Source organism: Populus nigra, chromosome 12 (genome assembly GCF_951802175.1).
Source record: "Populus nigra chromosome 12, ddPopNigr1.1, whole genome shotgun sequence".
NCBI classification, from domain to species: domain Eukaryota; kingdom Viridiplantae; phylum Streptophyta; class Magnoliopsida; order Malpighiales; family Salicaceae; genus Populus; species Populus nigra.
In genome coordinates this window covers 15257229-15281427 of record NC_084863.1, presented here as the reverse complement: position 1 = coordinate 15281427, position 24199 = coordinate 15257229, and the positions used below count along the sequence as shown (strand labels likewise).

The following is a 24199-nucleotide window of genomic DNA, read 5'->3' as shown; positions in this document are numbered from 1 at the left end:
TCTCCACTCCAAGTACTGGCAGGCATGCCTTTTATTTTTTCAATTCAAATCCTCCATGATAATTAAATGCTTTATTATATAGTTGTACAATTAATAATAAAGTCAATACATACAAGAGGACAAAAACTAATGTGAAACTAATCAATAATATTCATGTGTTAATCATTGAAGTAGTTGTACGTAACCTTTCATGTTAATCATTGAGCAAGGAGTCATCATAACCTAAAACATGTTGACATTAAATCAAAACCTAAGTTATATTAATTAAACAAGATTAATATGAATAATTAATCAAGGGTATGTTCTTGGATGTATAATTAAGTTATAAGAAAAGGGAATCATTTCATGGCATGCATATAGTAATTAATAATAACATTATGGAGTAAATCTAAATTATAGCTATAATTCCTTGAGAAATTATCAAATCGAGCAATGGATTTTAATTAACTTCTATCATGAGATTCCATTGCTCTCCATTGAATCATTTCCCTTGTGTTTAGCTTCTTCATTTCAAACTCAAAATTAAGGGACCATGAAACAATTTTCTCTTAGAAAGAATTTACAAATAACCCACCAAATTATTTCAGATTATAAATCCAAAAGGCATTGAATATTTAAGAAACATGTATTTACCCAGAACTTGTGGATGTAATTACGAAATATTCCATCAACACCAACCTCTCTCTCTCTCTCTCTCTCTCCCCCCATCAAATATATAATAATTTACTTGAAGGTCGAAGAAAATGGATCACGATCCGATGAATATTGAAAATCTCAATCTGCCACTATTATATGCAGATTGAAAAAAGAAAAAGAAAATATAAAATTTATACAAGAAAAGAAAAGAAGAAAACCAGTATAACCCCACGTACATTGAAAAAAACGTCCCAGTTGCAAATAATTGTACCCCTTTATCTACTCTGGAGAACGTCAAAATCCGGCACCGGAAAAAACTTTTTAGTCCTCGGAGATGCTTTGTAAATGAGGCCGCCATACTCCGACACGACCGGTCCGTCGATCACGACGAGAGGATTTCTTTTCGGAGACTATATCGGTTAAATAACGATCACAATCTCGTGCATCTTTATTGTTACAGTATCTTTTGCTCTTCTTTGACGAGGATTTCATCTGGTGGCCACAATTATTACCACTTTTTTTCTTGTCACCGGGCAATGAAGAAGATGGGATCAAGAAATATATGCTGCCTCTTTTGAGCTCGGATTCCGGCGAAAGAATCAAGATTTTACGGACAACACCTTGAGAAGAAGGTTTGCTAAGAACATGATTAGGGTTTGCTTTAAGGACCTCAGCAGCTGTGATTGGACCTGTTATTTCTTCCACGTAGCCATTCAAATGAACTATACGGATCAAGTCTAGGGCACCACAAGGAAGAACACAAGCCAAACAACACCTTAAACTATTGCCCATTTCTATGGAAATCAAAGAGCTCTCTCTCTCTCTCTCTCTCTCTCTCTCTCTCTCTCCCTTTGTGCAGGTGTGGAGTTTGGAACTCTTTATTGTGACTCTACTTTTTTTCTTCTTTCCTTGGTAAGAATGTGACCAAGGGAGGACAAGGTTTTATAGGAACAACCGTACTCATAAGAACAAAGTAGAATGTGAATTATTTTATTTTGGATTGAAAATGACGAAAGTGACCTAAGAAGAGTGATGATCTTTAATATTTAATCTATACGGTTCATCAATTAATTTAGAGTTCCAATGGTCAAATCCTTTCTTCTATACGTTAATCATGTGATTAACTTATAAGCTGACTTGTAATCTTTAGGCTTGTGGATTACTTAAGCTTCATTAATTACTCTTTAATCACAGTATCTTTAAGCCAATTTTTACTGGATCATTTCTCTTGCTTCCAAAGGATTGACTTTGATGGTAAGAAGAAGATTTATTTAATTCGAAGGTTTAAGATTCGAGTCATATTACTGATTTTTTGAAGAGTTGATATGCCTACGCCCCGCTTTGCAAAAAAAAAAAAAAAAACTATAAGCTTTGTCCATAATATAGACGCAATGGAAATCCACTGCTAGAAAATTAAAAATTAGAGAATGCATCAATATTTAGAGAAAATTTTGTTATTATTAAAAATTAATTATTTATGAAATATTGTTGTTGAAAAGTTAAACACCAACTTTTGTATTCTATCGGTGATTTCTAATATTAAAAGAATCATCGAGGAAATATTTTGTTATCAATTCTAGTTGGAAAATATTGACAAAAAATTCAAACAAAGGTGGATTTTTTTTTCCATCAGAGTTTCCATTATCTTTTTTAAATTTTTTTATAGTAATCTCTCTAAATATGTGTTAATATGCGTGGGTATAGTGTATAATATTTTTATTATTATTATATGCATGATCAATTTATAGATCCATTTTTCTAACAAATATAAATGATCTCGTTATTTTTTTCAAATAAACTATTTATATTCAAACTAGTGTATTCAAGTAATTTATCTATCATCTATTATTTTAGATTTTAAACTAGAAATTAAATTCATAATTTTAGACAATAATAAGCTCACTTGAGCTAAATCATGATAGTAACTTCACATGCCTCCCGTTAATTCAGTGATTAAGCATCACAAACAAAAACTCCATTTTCCATATATATTCCAGGACCCTGTTTCTTGTTTTTTTTTTATTTTTAATTATTATTCCCTGCTCGCAAAGCTCCAAATTAATCTGTACATTGATAAAAGGAGCAAATTATTAAATGCAGATAGGCACCTTGACCAAGCATTAAACTGCGGTTATTGCCCCATATATAGACAAATCTGACACAGAACTCCATTAACGATGGTAAGCAAAAATAAATAAACTAGATGAGATGAATTTGTTTAGAGCATAGAGCATACATAGATTCTGTATTTTTTAAGCTAAACCTTCATGGCAATTGGGATTCACGCTTTTTGTTTCTATCGATAGTCGTGTCGAGTAAAAATCATGTCGAAAAACATGTTTTAATTATTATTATTATTATTATTTATAATAACATGTTTTAATTAATCAACTTCAAGTCTTCAATAAAGACTTTTTGGAGAGTGTGTGTGTGTATTGTATCATTTTTCAAGCTAATTGGATCATATTTATGTGTGTAAATGTTAGTTTTTCAAAATGATTATTTCTTAATTAACGAATCCATGATAGCGGGACACTAAACACGTATCAAATATAAATATTAATCAAAGAGATCGGTCTGGTAATTATGAAAATTTTCTTTTTTTGTTTTTAAATTTAAATATTTGTTGACGTGGAAAACTCTCGTTTGAAAAATAAAAATTAGTCTGTAGATATATTTTTACAATAAAAAAAAGGGGAATCTAATTTTGGAACTATGCTATAATTAAACATGGGTGATTTGGGAGGAGAGATATTCTTGGCAAAAGAATAAATTGATTTAACAATCATAGGGCAAGTACCAAAGCTAGCTATAAATACAGTATTATTTTTTTTAGAATACAGTATTTATCAAATAGTAGGTCCCACAACATGAGCCAGTAACCAGTAATCGCGAATATAGGCATGAGATCATTGAGATGGGAAGGAATAAAACTCAATACATAGAAATTAAAAATAATTTTCCTTACTGAAAAATCAATTCATTAGGTACGGAATGACAATGCAAGAGTACATGTTACATTCTTGGTAGTGTTTGATAACCTAACCTATTTTGAAATAAAATAAGCTATTATATATATATATATATATATATATATATATGAATGTATGTTTTCATCCCTATATGTTTAGCCCTATTCCGAGTTGGTATCTATAGTTTAAGAATTTTTGATTTATAATGTTTCGAAAATCTTTAGATCGCACCTTTTTTTATATATATAATTCAGGGTATCCGGGTCAGTTTATGCGTACCACAACTAATTCTCAAACCCATTGAATATTCTGCAAACCTAATAAGTATGTAAGACATCGCGAGAGTGACAGACATGCACAGAGAAAATCGAACTCGGATACAGAGGAAAAAAACAAAGTCTCTACCCCGCTAGGCCGCGATCTAACAATCACACCTTATTTTTGGAAAATGCTAAGATGGACCAATGTTTTGAGTTATTTGGGGATTTTCTAGCGTTTTATTGGATACTATTGTTACATGCATGGGAATTCAGAAGGAGACTTAAAGATAAAGAAATTAATGTGAAAAAAATAGAGAGAAGCATTTGGTATTTGAAGCTCGGTAGGGAGCATATTGGAGTTTCTTGAAAATATGGTGAATGGTGTTAAGAAATATTAAAAGTATAAAAGCAGAAATGGAAAATAATTAAATTATGGGTGCTAAAAAAGAGTTTTCCCACAAAAATATCTGATCGGACGGTGGATAAATAGCTAGGTACGTAGGGTACTACATCCATATCATTGAAGCAATTAATGCTGCCAAGAACACATGCATGCCCTGGCCCCTGATTTTGCTTTCAAGCCATTGCAACCTAAGCAACAGCCAACTGGCATGGCAATAAATTAAGGTCACCTCAAATGTGATGTGACTTGACTACAATTATGCCCAGTTCCCTTTTTTTTTTTAATAATAGATTGATTTATTAATGAATTAATCATGGTTTTCGGATAATACCATGGGAAAACACAATCAGTTTAAAATATATTAAAAATAAATTCAATTATAATATATCAATAACATCAAAATTTAAACTTTAATTTTTTCATCATTAATTCTTATAAATAAGGAAATATATTGGTTCTATGGTTTTTTTCTAAAACAAAACTATAATTGAATCACAAAATGTTGTATTATACCATTTTGGAGATAGGGATGAAGGGTTGGTTTGATCCTGCTGCATCTAATTAATTAATTAAATATATTTTTTAATTGAATATTGAGAAGATATTTTTTTTATAGTATTCACTTTAATTTTGCATGTTTTTTAAAGATAGTATGTTAATTTATATTTAAAAGTAAGTATTTTACCAAATACTTGTATTTTAAGAAATTAAATAAAAATCTGATTAATTTATAAACACAATCAGGCAAAACAGCATATAAAATTAACAATAGCCATTCAAATAATAATCAGAAAAAATACAATAAATTAAAAAAAATAGAAATAAATCCAATTACAGTACTATATCTTCAATTCTTTCTTCGATCATTAATTCTTATTGATAAGTAAATATATTGGTTCTATGGTTTTTAAATTAATAATGGCTATTGTATTTCTTTAAAATTAGTAGCTCTTTTCTTTCAATTATTTTGTCTATTTGAGTATAATTTATTTAATCTCACCTCTCTGGATATTCCATTTCTGGTTACCATTTTAGAATAAAAAAGACAAAGATGTGGAGACAAAGATAACATGTTTTTTTTTTATTTTTTGTTTTGAAAGCATATAAATTTATTTTGAATTGTTTTAAAAAAGAAACTTATTTTATATTTTACTCTGTATTTATGTATTCAATCAAATATATCTATATCGTTTCTATATTTATCTTTTTTATCTTAGGATATTATCCAAATACAACCTTAAAGAATAATATGTTTTTATTTTCACCAAAAATCAAGGAAAAATATAGAATTAAGTTGAAATATAATGCATGGTAGGAGGTCTTAATTAGCTGCATTAACGTGGGCGACATTAAATAATTTCGTTTTCACATCTCTAAACTAATCACAAATTAAGAACCTAGCTGTCTTCAACACACTAAAATCTTTTTTAAGTAAAAAACATGGAGAGGAATTTTTCTCTTTGTCAGGGATTAAACTTTTATTCAAGAAAAAAAATTATGGCTAACTGATTAGTAAACAGATGTTGTTGTCTGTATATGATTAAAAATGATCAATTCATTTCCGAGTAGCAGAAATAATAAAATTATTTTACAATGTCTTAATTTTTATTTTTATTTTTTGGTTTGGCAACCCTGGATTGCAGGTCTGCCTTTAGTAATTGGAATCTTGCAGTCTATGTACCGAGCCTGAACCTGTTTAGGAATGAGGTAATTTTTGTTTTGTATGCTTTTTAAAAGGGTGATTATCTGGACTAATTTTGTGTACTGGCCGTTAATCTGGAAATGGATTGCTAACCACCTACCGAAACAAGATTCTTTTTCTAGTGATTAAGTCTTAATTAAGGATTTTGTCTGCTTGTATGGACATAATTATATATCCACTAGTGAGGTGGCATTGTTTTGTACATTAGCTAAGGAAGCTTCGTGCTATGGAGGTTTCAGGCACCGACCATAAACCCCAATTAGGGTTCCATTAACAGACAATAATGGTATTTAAGAGAATGCACGAGGCCATGCCCTACTTCAAGATTCTTAATGTAAGATTTAATCCACAATAAACAGAAGCAAAGGGGAACTATATATCCCATTATTGAAGAACGTGTGTCAAGCCTGTCTTTAGAACCTGCAGGGTGGAAACCCTAATTAATTAGTCTCGTAAGTTGGTGGATGATCATCATTTGTACAAGAGTATGATTTAAGCTCCAATTTCTTGTACTATATAGTGATTCTTTTAGGTTAGAAATGGTTACGTGAATTAAATCAGAATTTCTTTTAATGTGTTATTTTTTTTTATAAAAAAAAATCTATTTTAATCATTAAAACAGTCCATTTTTGCGGTGAATTGATAGGAAAAGGTGCGGTGGGCTCAAAGACCTGTCGTACCGTACCTCACTGTATCTGCTACCCAACAGCCAACCCTAACCCCACGAGGCATGCGATACTTAATATCGTTTCTGTTCTTTTATGCGCGGTGGTTATCTCTAGATGCATTTGGGTGCTGGTAATGCTAATTAAGTAGATCATGCATTATATGGTATGATCTTGAGCCTTAGATTTGTCTTCTATGGCTAGCTGTAAATAATATTGTAGGGTTTTGTTTTGTTGCTCGAGGTTAAATTCTATACACGAGTCTTATGGCTTTAATTACTTCTGATTCAGTGCATCTATCCGATTGTTTTATTTTATGTGATTAATTTTAATATATGTTCATAGAATCTGCAGCAAGTTCGTTTTCTCATCAATTTTGTTGTTGGATCGTGGGAGATTTATGTGGGAACTGTAAATTACAATGAAGACAAATTATGATATTTGAATTGAGATTTGATTCAATGACAAATCAAAGTATTTATTGCTCAAGAAATTGAGAAAAGATATCGGTGATTATGACTACTTACTTACTTCTCACGCTGTTATCATCTTAGTTGCTTCGTTTTCTTTTTGATTGTCAAAATTCATGCATGAGAACGTTTATGAGAATGATGGTGCTTTTTTCAATAAATAATAATTAATAACTAATAATTAAGATAGTATTTATTTACTGTTTCAAGAAAAAAAAACAATTGAGACATAAAAAATTTATTTTTAAAATAATAAAAATTCACTCCTTTAAAAACAAATTTATTTTTATATTTTTTTTATTTAACTAAATACAGTTCTATCTTTTTTCTTTTTTATGTTGAGCAGATCATACTCTTTTTTTTAATTCGAGAAAACTTCATCTTCTGAAAAGTGTATTTTGTGAATCCAGGTAAACGAGTAAAACTTCAGCTATCCCAAGCTCTTACAAGAGATGCACGTCCTGATTCGAACTCAAGACCTGTTGTGCAAATCTCAAATCTTTTACTATCACGTGACGTCCTTTAAGGACGGGCAGATCATTACCCCTACCTTTCACAATGTGAATGTGGATGTGGTTTAGAGTTCTTGAATTCGACTTTCGGCACTGAATTAGTATGATATATGATGATTATGAATGGAAATTAATTCTCTCATTATTAATTATAAAGGAACTAATTTCACCCAATTTAATTACAGTTTTGATTGATCAATTAAAGAAGATTTCTGTGAAATCTTTATGACAGATAATGCATGGTCGAGTATTTTGAGGAAACTTTCCATAAATCTCAAGTCATTTAGACAAAAGATTAATTGCCTCGATCTAGTTAGATTGCTTCATTGATAAAAATACATGTTCTCCCTATTTAATGGCTTCAATCTGAGTAATTAGTATCCGAAACGACATCATCTCAAAAAATACTTAATGACTTCAATTTGAGTAATTAGCTTGGCCGTGCTAGCTATTTAATGATGCCTAATTTTGCTTTCCCCTTCACCTTGAAAAAAAAAACTACAATCCATTAATTATAATAATGCATTCCACTTTCATGCCTTAACCATTAAATTTTAAAGTAATTATCATTTGGATTTACATGATATGATACTTTTAATTTGCACTGATATTGAATCCATCCCAAATTATTTGGAACTAATCTAGTAAGACAGATTAAAAACTCGTTGCATTTTTTATTAAATTATTATTTTATTACTTTAAAGAAAGTGGAATGCATTATAATGGATTTACATGGAAGTGGAATGCATTATAACCATTAAATTTTAAAGTAATCATTTGGATTTACGTGATATGATACTTTTAATTTCTATTGTTATTGAATTCAGTCTAAATTATTTGGAACTGATATGGTGTGACCCGATTAAAAACTCATTGAATTTTTTATTAAAATTTCAAAATATCATCATTGTTTTGACCTTTTTAAAAAATTAATTGACATAAATTAATTCAAGTTAACCCATTCAATTTATAATTTGATCCTTGCACCAAGTTTATTTCTAAACAATTTTAATAACTATACTAATTTGAGATTTGAAAGGATCTCAATCCTTTTCTTTCTACCTCATATTTTACCTTTAAATTTTAAAGTCTAATTCTCAATTAACTCAATATTGAATGATAAAGTTAAAAAAAAATCAACTAAAAAAGATAAAAAAGACTCCAGTCAACCGGCCTAACCCGCGACCCGGGTCATAAGACCATGAAAACCACATAGAAAGTAAATAAGAAAAAATCATAAATCCTAATTTTCAATCAACTTAATTTTAAAGGATTAAAATGAAGAAAAATGACTTGATTCAACCCGAATTAACTTCTCAAACTTGGATCCGATTTTCAATCAACTCAATGTTGAGATATGAAATTGAAAAAAAATTAATTTAAAAATAGACAAAGAAGTGACTGAGATCGCTCTATAAAAAATAAATCTAAATAAATTATAAAGTTCAATGCCTAATAAATTTAATATTAAATGATAAAATTAAAAAAAAAAACTAAAAAACTCCTCAAAAATTTGAGTAGCAAAATGTAAAAGTGATTGTCATTTCACTATTCATAATTATTTAAATTAAATGAAATGAAATGACAGGAACTTATAGTATATGTTATATATGTTAAGCGTTTTGTTTTCTAGTTCTTGTGAAGCAGTACATGTCACACTTTAATTAGTTCGATTCCTCTGATAGTGGAAGGTCACTGAAGCTTTTGTCCATGGACCCCGACAAAATTTGGTGAAACGTCAATCTATTACATGTGATCAAGCATTATTTTCTCCACAATGACACATTCTATATATAGCTAGTTGGCATAATTGAATATTATCATGGTTTTGGCTTGCTAGGATCCTAATTATTGTTCATTATTTAAGGTCCCGTGAAGCTAGGATTTTTTCGGTGTAGCAAGAAAAACTTGGCGTGCCAGTTTCATGAAAAATTCACAACTTGATTATTACAAGTTGATTAAATATATATTCTTTATGGCAACTACAAGGCTGAAGCCTGTTTCTCTAGTGCCTAGCTAGACTACGAGGGGCAACATGCATCGAGATTTAGGATCCAAAATCTGCTGACAGAAATAGTTGAAGTCCCGATTGATTTCTATGAGGTATAGGTAAGGAAACTGCGAGAGCCCAAGTGATTAATACTTTGGTATATAGAATCAAGAGGGGGTCAATTAGGAGAGTGGAGACCATAAAACCAAGCCCACATGAGTCTAATCAGAAGCACAGCTTAACAATAATACAGTGATGTAAAGACATGAAAAAAGACCAGCACAATTCACAGCCATGCATGACCAGCAAATATGAAGTGGTTATGAGAGCTCCACGAAGTCGTCCTTGCAGATACCTTTCGTATCGTCAGAAATCTGTTTATTTGGGCCATGGGAATTGCAATTATGCATTAGAGATCATGAGGGAAATTAATTGATATATAAAGTATCAAACTTGAGCTGGGATTTCATGCCAGCATCCATGTTTCAAGAACAGAACCCATGATAGATACTTCTTGTTCAGATAGTTCTCAGGATCTGCCATGACTAATCTATATGAATTGTAAGATGATCGATGGGACAGGGCGGTTAAACCCTACAAGAGGCTTGAACCAACACTATTTGACCATATAGAATATTGGGATATGCATTCATATATATAAATTTCATGAACCATTTTTCTTGAAGACCATTGAATTGATGAACTACCACAACCCTTTTTTGAATTTTCCTCTTATTGCATGATCGTAGGAGATGCAATCCTCGGTTGATATGATTTCAACCAAGCTTCCCGGGCCAGCACACATTTGATATTATTTTGTACAAAATTGCACATAAAATTTGTTAAAGTTAGCAGATTTTGCAGCAAATCATAATGATGATGTTAATTGTCTTTGTTGTCAAAGAACTGTGGACATATGTAAATTTTAAATTTTAAAAAAATTTACTTGAAAAAATATATTAAAAAATAATATAAATTATATAATGTGATCTCATTTAATAAATTAATTTTTTAGATAAAATTTCAAGATATAATAAAACACGCTTAAGGAATTATCTAAGATTAAACTATATCTCAAGCTCATATAATATTATATGCATGGCTTTGCATTTTTCACACTGAAACCTTCATATTAAAGATTAAACTTCATGGATTGATTGCTAGCATGTCAATGTAATTAACAAATTAGTTTTTTTTATGGTTTGTTTCATGTTTAATGACAGGAGGAGAGATTTGTTACAATATCATGATTCAATATACTACTAAAATCTTTAGATTTATCGACGAAATTTTCCGTTAGTATTTGCACTACTATTTTGTTAGTAAAAAAATTACAAGTTTTTATCGGTGAATCTTTTGTCGGTAATTTTTTATCTGTCGGTAAGTCTGTTGGTAATAAAAAAAATATTATTACCGATAGATTTACTGATGGAAAAAACAAAAAATATATATTTTATTCCGTCGGTAATTTCCTCGGAAACAAACCGTATATAATTCCATCGGTAATTATTTAAAAATATTTAAAATATATATATTTCTGTTGGTAAAATCCGTCGATAATTTATCAATAATAATATTTTTTAGATATTTTTGTTTGTATTTATTAATTTTTTGACTGTAATATATTAAATATCACAAATATTTTGTATTACCATATCGTATTTCGGACCACAAAAATTCTCAGTCCCAGATCGGCTCAAAGAAGAGAAAAGGAGTTGCTTTGATTCCCAGTTTTGTCACGACATCTTCTCTTTTGTCTGAAAAAAAAAAGCGAGTATGCATGTAACTTGTAAGGGAGGATAAGAGATACAATGGCTGGCACCAGGCAGGTTTCAATTAATACTGACCTACTAGCACTTCATAATTGGAAGTACTCTTTAAATATTTCTGACCCTACTATATTCATAATTGAATTCTTCTGTTTATCACTTACATTTATGTATTTAATTATGTGAAATAAATAAATAAATAAGGTATTGCATTCGGCTGCCATCGATAAATTGTTTTCTTTGATGCTCAAGTGAGCAAGTTCTTAGTTGAGGGAGAGAAAAAAGAATTTAAAGCCCCGTTTTGTTTTATAAAAAATTAATATTTTTTTTTAAAATATATATATTTTAAATTTTTTTATATTTATTCATGATTAATGAAAAATATTTTCTGGTCAAAAATAATTATGACCTAGTTTTTTGAAAATTATTTTTGATAGAATACACTTTTTAAAATTTGTAAAAAATTCAAACACATTATAGCATAGCTAAACATTAAAAAATATTTTTTAATTTATTTTTTATAACACTACCAAACATAAAAATAATCATATGCATAGCTTGTATAAAATGATCATAATTAATCCAAGTATTTATAATGGTTCTTATTAGCTTCCAATTTGAATTGTAAGCTGTATTTATTGAATTAGAATGAGTTATAATTAACTTAGCATTGTTGTGTTCGTTTGGATAATGATTATTAACTAAGGTGGAATTAATCCCTTACAAAGCTTATTTTTATCCACTTAATGGATTGTTGTTGTTATTATTATTTTTATTTTTATTAACATGAATATCTAAATCAATTTATATGTACCTTAACTAATTTTATTGGCTCTTAAGTTAACGATCATGTAAACTTTCAGTGGCTCTAAGAGAACTCAAACTCGTGATTATTAGAGAGTAAATCCAAAACCTAACTAGTTGAGTTATCTTACCGTTTGAAAACATGCGCGGTGCAAACCGCGTTTCAAAAAATTCAATTTTTTTTATTTTTTGGCTAAAAATTAATTTTTTTATGTGTTTTGGATCTTTTTGATGCGCTGATCTTAAAAATAATTTTAAAAAAATAAAAAAAATTATTTTGATGCATTTTAGCACGAAAAACACTTTAAAAAGCAACCACAACTACAACCACAATCAGGCTACGCTAGGCTGCCAAGGCAATTACTAGATGCTTTTGAAATGGCTTGAATGTTATGGATGATATAGCCTTAAAATTCTTATTTAAATCATCACTCTTTTAATTATTTAAAAAAAAATATTTGATCCATTATCAAACAAACCTTAAATGATTTTTGTCACAAGCAAAAGGATCAGTCTCCAGATCCTTGCTTTCAATAACAAAGACAATGTTGTTTTCGCTGTGTGTGTTGGAGAGGAAGGCGTTCTGGTCAGATCAAGAGAAATAATACCTGAATTGATTAGACTAGTTTCTGGCTTTTTGCCTAAAAAGGCAAAACTCTCTCCATCGAGTTGATACACTTTTGGAGTAAGTATGGTGTTTTAATAGTATTTATTTTTTAAAATATTTTTTATTAAAAAATATATTAAAATAAATTTATTTTATTTTTAATATCAACATATCAAATTCAAATTCATCTGAAAACCAAAAAATATTGATTTGAAATAAAAAAAAATTAATTTTTTACAAAAATACTTTTCAACTACATAAACAAAGAGTACCTTCCCTCTCTTTATTAGATTTCTTTCTTTTTAGGCTGATGCATGACATTCTTTACAAGCAAAAATAACATTAATTTAGCTTCTTATATTTCATAGAGTAATTCTGATAAATAAGTGCTATTGTTTGATGCGTAGAATGGAAGTGCTTTCCATTTCTCAATATTTTTAAAAACTTAGTTCGATTTGTAACTAAGAGAAGTTGTAAGAAAGAGATTTCTCATGAATAATAGTATGAAAATAGTAGCGGTGTCCGCGCTTCATCGTGGGCTAGATTATTTTCTTCTTACGCAAGAAATAATGTTTAAAAAAAAACAAATATGTGACTCGGGTCATATATCTAATTGGATCGAATAAGCTGGTTTTATTTTAATTAGATAAAAAAATAAAAACGATGTTAAATGGATCAATTTTAAAAAGAAAAGTTATTAGGATAACTTGTTGAAAAAATATATTTTTTCAAAAGAGAACAAATGATATATCTCAATTTACAACCTATTAAATATGAAAGAATGAAATAGAGTAAAAAAAAATTACATGATGAACCTGAGTTAGCATGATAAACATGTAACCTCAATAATCAGGGTCGAGCCAACTCAGGATTTCCTGCTAAACTCACAACTTGGATTATAAGATTGGAATAACTTGATAAAAAAATTAAGAGAATTATAAAACCATTTAAAAAAAACTTGTGTAAACTTTTCTAAAGCATCCTATTTACAAATATTATGAAGTTCAATTTTCAATTAATCAAATATTGAATGATGAAATTGAAAAAAGAATTTCAGTTATACTAAAGGATTAAAAAAATAGCAATTAAAAGAATGAGAATCAAAATTGAAAAACAAAATAAATTTTATATTTGATTGAAGGGTGAAATTGAAAAGAAAAATTAATTTAGCAAAATGATTAAAAAATCAAAAAAATGAAGATAAAAAATGACATAAAGAAACAAATTTTTTATTGAACAATAAAATAAAAAAGAATAATAACTTTTATAAAAAAGTCGAGAGAAAAAAATTAGAAAAAAAAAAGAATGAAGATCAAATTAGAAAAAAAAAATATGTAGCAAACTGGGATGGAATGATGAAATTTTAAAAAAAAAACTTCTATAAAATGGTCAAAAACAAAAATTAGAAGTCAAAAGATAAAGACTGAAGTTGAAATATCAACAATAAAGAGAGTCAAGCTATAATTTTCTAAGAAGAAGAGAGAAAAGAAGAGATGTAGAAAGTTTCACTAGAGATAAACCATACTATCAACACTGACTGGTGCCTCTAAAAAAAAAAGAGCACGGCAACGCTTCCAATTACACGATAAAATAGAGTTTTTGGATATTAGGAGGTGTCGCACACGTCGTTCAAAGAGTGCAAGCGCCTCCCACTCACCAGGAAGCGTGGTCAAGTGCCCCACATTTTTATTCTTTTTATTTTTATTTTTGATATTTAGTCAGACATCAAATTGTCCTTAAACTAATTTAATAATAACAAAAAAACCGTTGTAAAAAGACAAAAACACACCTTAACTCTAGTTTAAATTTTTTGCATATTCTGATCATTTTGTTGTGCTTTTTAATTATTTATTATTTTTTTATATTTGTTTAAATATCAAATTGCTTCTCAGTTGATATTATAATAAAAAAAAACATTATGAAAATACAAAATAGTCACTCTCATGTCAGTTTTAATTTTTTTTTTTGCTTACAATATTATTTTGATTGTTTCATTATGCAATTAAAATGAAAAAAAACTTATATGTTCTCGTATATTTTAGTAATGAATAATGAATCTGTAAAAAAAAATTAATATCTTAAAAGCTAATGTTAATTTTTTTTTTTTAATAAAGGAGCAAAATCATCATTACATTGTTCTAATAGATAATGTACGTTGGCGTGGAGCTACATTGCTTTTCCAAGTCCAGTTAGATTCTTTTAATATGAATTGCTTGCTTAAAACTTGATTTGAAAAGAAAAAAAAAAGGACTTAAATTTCAGTATATATAATAAACAAGCCACCTCGAGGATACATTGATTGCTAAAGCAAGTGTAATTGTACCTGGATATAACCCAACAGTTTCACACATGAGAAATCGATCTTCAACTCAAATTCATTGACCGAAGAAGGATGCAGGCTTCATCTCTCTTTAATTCTCTTTAATATTACATGGCAAGGTAGCTGGGGAGATTTTAATTTCAGCCATTTTCTTCCCATGTAAAAAGGGCATGGAACTGCTAAAGACAACAGCTCTCTTATTCTCTATAAATACAAAGTAATCTCACCATGTTAATCAATCAGCAATGGCACCTGCCCTCCTCTTCCTTACATTAGCGACCATATGCAACCTCAGTGGGGCTGCAACCTTGCCCGAATTCTCCAGCATTCTTATCTTCGGTGATTCGACGGTTGATACTGGTAACAACAACTACGTGAAGACAGTGTTCAGAAGTGACCATCCACCATATGGCCGAGATTTTCCAGGCCACGTTCCTACAGGGAGGTTTTCTAACGGAAAACTCATTCCTGACTTTACAGCCAGCATCCTCGGGATGGAAGAAACTGTTCCGCCTGTCCTCAGTCCAAGCCTAACTGATGACAATATTCGCACCGGCGTGTGTTTCGCTTCGGCCGGATCAGGATACGACGACATGACGACGGTGGCATCCGGAGCCATCCCAATGTACGAGCAACTTGAGTTATTCCAGAACTATATTACAAGGCTCAAGGGAATTGTTGGAGAAGAGGAGGCCAAGAAGATACTTGGCAGAGCTTTCATCATTGTTAGTTCAGGCACTAATGACTTGATTTACAACTATTATGATATACCCACAAGACGGTATCAGTTCAACAGTATCAGTGGTTATCATGATTTTCTGCTGAGTTCCTTACAAACTTTTGTGCAGGTATGCATGAATGCAGGCATCTATCTAGCTTTGCACAATCAATTTCTAGGGTTAGAGTATTTTCAAGCATAAAACTGCCGACATTTTCTCGGGTAACTTCTGATGGTAATGTTCACAGGAACTGTACAATCTTGGAGGCCGTTTAATGGCGATTGCTGGCCTTCCTCCAATTGGGTGTTTGCCTATTCAGATAGTCACAAGATATGGGAGTTCAGGGAATCTAGCATGTCTAGAAGATCAAAATTCAGACTGTCAAGCCTATAATAAAAAACTTAAAAGGTTACTACCTCCATTGCAGTCATCACTTCCAGGAAGCAGGATTCTCTATGCAGACATTTACGACCCGTTATCTGACATGGTTTCCCAGCCACAAAAATACGGTAAGCTGTCTTCTCAAAAAAGGGGGGGAAAGAAAGGGGATTAGCTGTTTTGACAAAATATAACATGTATTATGGTAAAAGCTAAACTACTAGGCTGGACTAATTAATGCTTTGGTTGCACCAAACAACAAACGGGGTTGGTCCACTTCATTTAAACACTGAGCAATGCTGATGTATGTTCAGAAAATTTTAGCCATCAGGACAGTAGAAATTAAAGATCAGACTCAAGGACTCAACTGACTTACAAAGAGACCTTACAAGTCATTTATGGACCAACAGACAAGAGAGACAGACCCCTTAGAAAATGACCATATATAGAGCTAGTAGATCCGTGTCCAATCTGCTATACATTGATGTAATTAAGCATGGTATAGCCAATGAAAATGAGCCTGTAGCTCAAACGGCATCTACATAAGGGGTCCTAGGTTCGAGCCTCTCTCTTGCATTAAGCCTAGTTTACTAATATTTGAAGTTACACAACAGGTTTTGTCGAGACACATAAAGGGTGCTGCGGAACAGGGGTTGTTGAAGCAGGATCAACCTGTAACAAAGCGACACCAACATGTGGAAATGCTTCTCAGTTCATGTTTTGGGATGCTATCCATCCAAGTGAATCAGCCTACAAGTTCCTAACCGAATATCTAGAGAAAAATCTCATTTCCCGATTCAATCCCATATGATCACAGCTTCTCTCAGCTTGTACTGTAACTTTTTGAACACTTCATACTCCACAAAGAAGGGGGCAATTTTAAAAATAGAAATAAGCGATGATATTCTATGTTACTTTGCACTATCAATCAGATCTCATAGCAATGCTTTGCTATCCCTGATAAAGTTGACTTGCAACAACTTAAAAAGTCAAATGGGTAATCCAACGATAGGTGAGCTAATAATTCGGTTTTAATGATAAGAGCATGACTAGGGGCTGTGCTGATTTAAACACTCTGAACCTATTACCTTTTGACTTGGGGAACCTCCAGATTAAGACCATTTTCCATCATGGAAAGGTTTTTGACCACTTCTAGATCTCGGCCACTGGGTTAAAGAAAATTGCCTATCACTCAATTCTGAAAGTAGCCGAATTGCATAGTGAGTTTTTGCAAAATTCAGTAAAAAATTTATCAAAAGATATGCATCAATTCCGTAATAGGCATTACAATTGGTAAAAGGAGAGATCACATTCAGTGCTGGTGGTAGGCAATGGCAAAGGAATACGCTCATTTAATCACTCTGAACATAGAAACTTTTGGCATGGAGACCAACAGGTTAAAGGGAATTGACTGTCAAAGAGATGTTTCTGACCACTTTTACTGCTAGGTTGTAGGAGAGAAAATTAAATGCTATATGATCATTGTTTTCTGTTGTTAACACCTCCATTAATTTAACTTCTCACCCAGAAGGGGCATAAAACAAAAAATTTCTATTTGAATCATTGGCAAAGATTATCCTTCATTCACAAACTAATAATCAATTTCAAATATTTGCTATCATGAATCAAAAGTCGAACCTCACTACTACTCTGGAAAGGAATGGGCTTGCATAAATAGAGTCAGCTCTCAGCAAGCTCTTGATTCATCCCCGGAAGTGGGAACAAACTAATAACACTGCCTCTCTAAAATGCCAGTTTTCAACTCATCACAAGCATGCTACTTCAAGCTTGGAAGAAGAGTAAGATATGAACTTGCAGCCATCATATAGTAGTAATAATTGTAATGCTTAATCCTGACAAGTGACAAGTGTATTTTGACAACTTATACGAGAACATATACCTAAACTAAACCCATATTTATTTAAAAAGTAGTCTACTTTTCAATTGGATATTCCACTATTTACAAGTTACCAGTGTGTACAAGTGAGATTACGCAAGGCGGGAATAGATAGCTGACAGCATACAACGATTGGGTTTTGGTATAAGATTAACAGCATAAAGCTGGTTTCCATGTAATAACTATAATCAAATGTATAATAGCCTTGATCATAGAAAGAGAAAAATAAAAATACAATTCATATGGAAATCAGAACACCATCTTGATTGATCATAGCATGCATCCATAATTTTCATTGACAAAGGTAAAGGGAAAATAAAATGTGATGAACACATTCAAATATCTAGTTCAGGGCTACAATCATTAATTACATCCATACAACACCAAAATTCACAAACTTTCCTCCAGTTCATACACAATAGTACAACAAGCAGTGGCTTACCTTCATTTCCTGCCACCAGCGGATCCATTCCCTCCCTCAAACAACACGTTAATCTGGGTGCCAATATCCTCCAGAGTGTGCTTAATATACCTATCCGCATGCCTCCCAACATCCGGAGCATTTTGAAACCTTGCAATGAAGTTTCTATAAGCTGGCATCACTAGATTGTATAAAGAGTTCCTCAGCTCATTTCTTAGCTGCTCATCAAATATGATCCACTGGGAGTGAGATTTATAAATTTCCTCAAACTGAGAATTAAATGCCTTAATCCTGTCTTTCATAGACATGGACTTTCCTCCAACATTAGCAGCAGCCACGGGGCTACTATCTGCCCTCAATACCCCCAAAAGTTTATTCCAGGAACTTCTCTGATAACTCGAAAGGTATTGCTTGATTTTTGCAGTGTGTTTCCTTATCCAATCATCCCCAAGCAGCAAACCCAATTCACTATCCTTCACTTTTTGCACGATGTACCTCTCATTATTCATCAAGAAAACAGAGCACAAGGCAGTATCCCCATAAATCTTTGCCTTCACTTCCAAATTACTCTCCAACAACTCCATAATCCATGCCATTTGAACCGACAATGAAGACAAAGTAGAATCCTTTGATGGAACAACATTCACACTCTCCTCGAAGACCAGCTCTAACGACTCTCTTGACCTACATGCAGCACGTAAATAATTCATCACATATCGTGTGATTGGATGAAGCCCTCCACGAGGCACTGGAGCTTTAGCTGGATCCCGCCTAATCAAATTCTCCAACTCCATAAAAATCCCCCTTATCGCCTCCCCTAACCTCTTCCATATCCCCAACGCATCATTCCTGAGAACCAAACAATACTGGTCACTAAAATTAAACTCAAACTCCGGCATCAAATCCCTCATCGTCTCAAACAAATCCAAAACCTTAAACAACCTCTCAGGCGACCTACTCCCTATCGCAATCGCATCCGCAAAATTCAAAATCTGAACCACAGCCCCCCTACAAACCTCCATAAATGACAAGTCACTCACCGAACCCAACCCATAAAACACCCGATCACACAACCTCCTCTCACTGGGAAACAAAATCCGAAGGGAAACGTTCGCCGCTTTTATCCACTTATCAATTTCATCCTCCAATTCTTGCCATTGCATCTTTTGCACTTCTTCATTGCTCAATTTCCCTAAACCTAACCTCGACAGGCTTTCTTCCAAGAACTCCCTACGGAAACTACTATACACGTGTGAACACTCTTTACCAGACCCCGAAACCACCATCCTCTTCGCTATCTCATGCAAATCACTAATAATCCCCGACGGCAATGCATCAATTATGACATCATAATTACTTAACCGTTGCGCTACCGGAATTTCACTATCACTATAGTCATGATCATCCTCGTCAGAATCATCAAACAATAAATTACTATTATCCTCCGCTAACTCTCCGTTACCGTTATTATAAGATCTAGTAGTTTCAAAAGACTCACCACCACGTTCAATTAAGAGACGGAACTCTTCTTCCAGCCGAAACATAGTCTGCTGAAGAAGATCCTCAGCTCGTGCCAAATACGCTCCGGCGGAACTGGAGACGGAAAGTCCACGCACAGTTGAAATTAACTCGTCGACGCAGTCAAGGAAAGCGGAGGAGTCAGCAGAGTCAGACCAGATCGGGTGGTCGGCGGCGACGTACTGCGAGATCTGACGCTCTAAGGACTTGATAGTATGATCAAGAGCTCTAGGATCTTCTTCTTGTCCTGCTGTTGTCAATTTATCGGCCAATTTCTCTCGAGAAAAACGACCGTCGAATTTTGAGAAGATTTGCAAAATATCGTCAGCCATTGACTCGTTGTGGCCTAGCGTTTTCGCTATGTGGCGTGCTACAGCGATCAGCTTCTCCTCTCCGTTATCTGCCGCCATATTTTTAAGGTTGTGTTTGGCTGTTTAGGGTTCGCAAGAGCATTAAACGGCTGCGTTCTGGAGGTTTGGAGTGAGCGGTGGTTGCAGTTTTGAAGAAGAAGAACAAGAAGAAGAAGAAGGGAATAAAGGAGGGAGGGTGGGTGGTGCAATGACGGGAATGTCCTTGGAAAACGCGGTTTGTACTTTCAAGTTTTAAAGGGAGGAGAGAGAGTAGAGAGTGAGAGTGACGGGACGGCAGACGTGGATAAAAAGAAAAGAGATTCTTGAGTGGCAATTTTGGTAATTAAATAATTTGTTTTTTTTTTACTTTTTGCCCTTTTATTCTTTCGGCAAAACTCAATTAAGATCCTTTAATTATAATATGGGTTTCAATTTGGACTCTCATCTTTTGGAAGTTTTAATTACAGCTCACAGTGATAAATCCTTGAATCTTTGGTTTAAATGGGAATCAAGTTTTGTATTTATAAATATACACCATTGGCCGTGTGTAGTCCACATAGAATCAAAATGAGAAAAGACTTTGATTTTAGCATATACAAGTTGGTTTAAATTTTTTTCACTATTAAAAGAAAAAAAAACCTTAAACACATGATGTATTAAAAATAATTTATTATTTCCATAAAAATGAGCTAAATATTTAGTAATTATTTTATAAAAATATATCACTTTAAGTTATTAGCATAGAGTTACTAGAGATTATGATTTTGGAGAAACCTAATTTAAAATTTTCTTTATATATATATTCTTTGGTTATTTGAGTGAATATTTGAGAATTTAAAAAAAAAATCAAATTACTAGTTTTTTAGGAAAATATGATGCACATGATATGAACATTTATAATGTAATGGAATGTTGGCATTGCATCAATTATGATATATGGGTGATGTAATTGAAACTTCCAGTAGAAAAAGGACTTAATTAAAACGTATTCCAAAATTGGAAGGTTTGAGTGTAATTTTCCCTGGTCAGAACTTCTTTTTAGAGATTTTTTCTTTTATTTATCTGAAAGCAGCGCCATGTCTCGTGACTTGTGGAGATGGGTCAAGAGGAAGTACCGAAAGGAAGGTTCGATGGGTCCGTAGGAAGGGGACAGCGAGGAGGCCAGAGGTGGATAAGTGGAGGGAGAGTCGTTTGAAAATGAGGAAGCTGCCTCTCTCTATGGCCTGGTCAATTGCGTCTAGGAAAACCACATGATGCTCAAAAAAAAAATTATTTCGACCAGTTCGCTTGTTTATTTTTCATATTGTCAAACCAACGCATTTATTCATGGTGGTTGTCAATGATCGTGGTGGTATACGGCAGTTATGCTTGAGCACATCATCTGATAAATAATACTAATAGGTAAGATGAGTAAATTAAACGGTGTGGGATCCTCTTTTGGAGGTCCAACTTCATTTGAGTTATGCCTCCATCCACTCCAGAGGAGGAGTGTTTAATGTTAAGATAAAAATTATTTTTTAAAATATTTTTATTTAAAAATATATTGTTATATTTTATTTTTGAGTTATTTTTTAAAATCAATTTTTTTCAATCTTCAAAAAAAAAACTAAAACAATGTCGTTTTGAACGACACTATTCTCCTCTTTTCCCTGCACAGACAGGGGCAAGGGAAGAAGATATTTTGTTCTCCTACAACGCCCATTTCACTCTCTTCCCCTCCCACTTGCACAAAACTTGACAAGCCACATACATATCCTGCCACTATTAATGCAACTCATGCCTTCTTTACCATGTCACCACGCCAAAAGAAGAAGAAAACCATGCTCTGCAAAGGCAAGGGCGGCTGTGCAGGAGCCGCCCCACGCCACCCTGCCCTACACCATGACAGGATAGGGCAGGGTGATCCTCTCTCCCTCTGCTTATAAATAATGAGAGGCAGAGAAGAAAAAAAAGAGGGGGGGAAAGAAAAAAAAAAGGAGGAAAGTATAGAGAGAAGAGATGAATAGGGACAGTTTAGAGAGAAGGAAACATAGCACAACAAAAAACACAAAGGGAACGAACAAATGAAGAAAAAAAATAGAGGGAACTGGGGATTTTTTTGTGGGAAACAGGGAGGAACAAAGGAGAGTTTTTAGAGAGAAAAACGGAGGAGAAACCAAAACAAAACAAAGAAAAGGAGGGAGCGCAAAAATATATGGCAATGAAAACACAGAAAAAAGAACCACCGACCACCCTCAGCTCCTCAATTGGCCACCGCTAGCATTAGCAACACCGCTGTCAACAGCAAATCCACCATCATCAGAGACCGAAGAAGAAATGTAGAAGCAGGAAAACAGAAACAAGGAGAGGAAGAAAACACAGGAAAACAAAGAGAAAAACGAAGAAGAACCACCGTCTGGAATCCCTCGTTCGCCGCGCGATTCTTCCTTAACACCGCCACCACCTGTCGCCGTCAACACTAGAACTGTCATTGTTGTTAGGTCAGCTTCTTCTCCTTCATCGTCCTCGACTCCTCCACTGTTCATGTTGCATGTGAACAGGGGAGAGTGCTCCGTTGTTCACTATGCTGGACACGTCCGGCCCAACCAAAAATGAGTGGGTCAGGTCCGGCTAGTTCAAAAAAAAATCAAAATTCTTTCAAATAAATTTATGATTTTCCCACGTATTTTTTCACTAAATTTTACTTAATATTGATTTGTACTTTTATACCGTAAAGATACAAATCTGGTATCAAAATACCTTGCTTTCTAGCATACGGTCAAGTCTCTAAAAAAAATCATATCGTATTTTCATACAATAAAAATTCAAAATATGTTCTAGTATGCATTTTGGCTTTAAAAATTATGAGAACTAGGCCAATATTTTTTAAAAAAACCAAAAAACATTTTCTTTTGTTTTATTATCGGGGATAACGAATTTATATGTAAAACATATTTCTGGTATTAAAAAGGTAGTTCTTTTATAGATATTACAACGGTTAAATTTTTAACCGATAAGATAAGGATCTCCTTACCGAGGAGGACTTTTTTAAAACCATAGACAGACCAACAGTTAGACCTTAACATATATTAGATAATTAAACAATGTAGCTTACCTTAGGTAAGGCGTATTTTAGGTGCTAATACCTTCCTATTAAACAACCAGTCCAGTCCCCGTGCCTGATCTTTAAGACCAATTAAGTTTTCTAGTGATCAAAATACTAGGTGGCGACTCTCATTCTCGCTTTCCACTGATAAAAAACAAGAATTCTTTGTTTTTCCTATTTGCCAGACTAATACAATATCGAGAGTGGAAGATTCATCGCAACGATGCACATGTGCAACATATATTAAAATAGTATTTTTTTTATTTTTTAAAATTTGTTTTTGATATTAGTACATTGACAAAATTTAAAAAAATTAAAAAAATTAATTTAAAGTAAAAAAATTAATTTTTAACAAAAAAACATGTTCAACCTTAAGAGGACACTAAATCTTCATTCTCAATCTTTATCAATTAAACACTCTTGAAAATATTTTATTTCATTTTAACATAACACAAGCATGATGTAGGTGTAAGGATGTCATATAATGATGACCTGTTTATTGGTCCGTGTTCCGTTGCGAGTTAGATAAATTGTTTAAATTTTAAAATGTAAAAAAAATAATAAGATTGTGAAGAATTTTTTTATTATGTTATTAAACCTGGTTTTATGGGTCAATCTTGAAATCTCATAACTTAATTCTTTACATAACTCGAGTTTCAAACTAAATCATGCAGAAGTTGACCCAAATTATATTGATTGATTTCATGAATCAAAATGCAAT

At 32.4% G+C, this 24199-nt stretch overlaps 3 protein-coding genes across 9 annotated transcripts; 1 reads left to right on the top strand and 2 right to left on the bottom strand.

Annotated features, from left to right (window-relative positions):
* Positions 1-558: 558 nt before the first annotated feature.
* Positions 559-1559, bottom strand: LOC133669415 (uncharacterized). Its single transcript, XM_062089538.1, has one exon. The coding sequence runs from the start codon at positions 1426-1428 to the stop codon at positions 958-960; it is 471 nt and encodes a 156-aa protein (XP_061945522.1). The 5' UTR covers positions 1429-1559; the 3' UTR covers positions 559-957.
* Positions 1560-15037: 13478 nt separating this feature from the next.
* On the bottom strand, positions 15038-20625 carry LOC133669535 (exocyst complex component EXO70B1). 7 transcript variants are annotated; one of them, XR_009833908.1, is made up of 3 exons: positions 18547-20625; positions 16246-16347; positions 15038-16140 (listed from the first exon to the last, which is right to left on the bottom strand). XR_009833908.1 is itself a non-coding variant. In XM_062089722.1 (2 exons), the coding sequence occupies exon 1, from the start codon at positions 20451-20453 to the stop codon at positions 18549-18551; it is 1905 nt and encodes a 634-aa protein (XP_061945706.1). In that variant the 5' UTR covers positions 20454-20625; the 3' UTR covers positions 15038-16347; positions 18547-18548. The 7 variants fall into 7 exon arrangements, 4 of the variants coding, with proteins under 4 accessions (XP_061945706.1, XP_061945707.1, XP_061945705.1 ...); XR_009833909.1 differs by having other exon boundaries at positions 16246-16343; XR_009833910.1 differs by having other exon boundaries at positions 16246-16308.
* On the top strand, positions 15356-17135 carry LOC133669536 (GDSL esterase/lipase At2g30220-like). Its single transcript, XM_062089725.1, has 3 exons — positions 15356-15958; positions 16077-16338; positions 16822-17135. The coding sequence occupies exons 1-3, from the start codon at positions 15356-15358 to the stop codon at positions 17016-17018; spliced, it is 1062 nt and encodes a 353-aa protein (XP_061945709.1). The 3' UTR covers positions 17019-17135.
* Positions 20626-24199: the final 3574 nt, after the last annotated feature.

Coding starts and splice junctions, on each gene's coding strand:
- LOC133669415 (XM_062089538.1), bottom strand. CDS start 1,428: ATGGGCAATAGTTTAAGGTGTTGTTTGGCTTGTGTTCTTCCTTGTGGT.
- LOC133669536 (XM_062089725.1), top strand. CDS start 15,356: ATGGCACCTGCCCTCCTCTTCCTTACATTAGCGACCATATGCAACCTC. Junction 15,959..16,076: donor CCTTACAAACTTTTGTGCAG/GTATGCATGAAT, acceptor TAATGTTCACAG/GAACTGTACAATCTTGGAGG. Junction 16,339..16,821: donor TTCCCAGCCACAAAAATACG/GTAAGCTGTCTT, acceptor GTTACACAACAG/GTTTTGTCGAGACACATAAA.
- LOC133669535 (XM_062089722.1), bottom strand. CDS start 20,453: ATGGCGGCAGATAACGGAGAGGAGAAGCTGATCGCTGTAGCACGCCAC.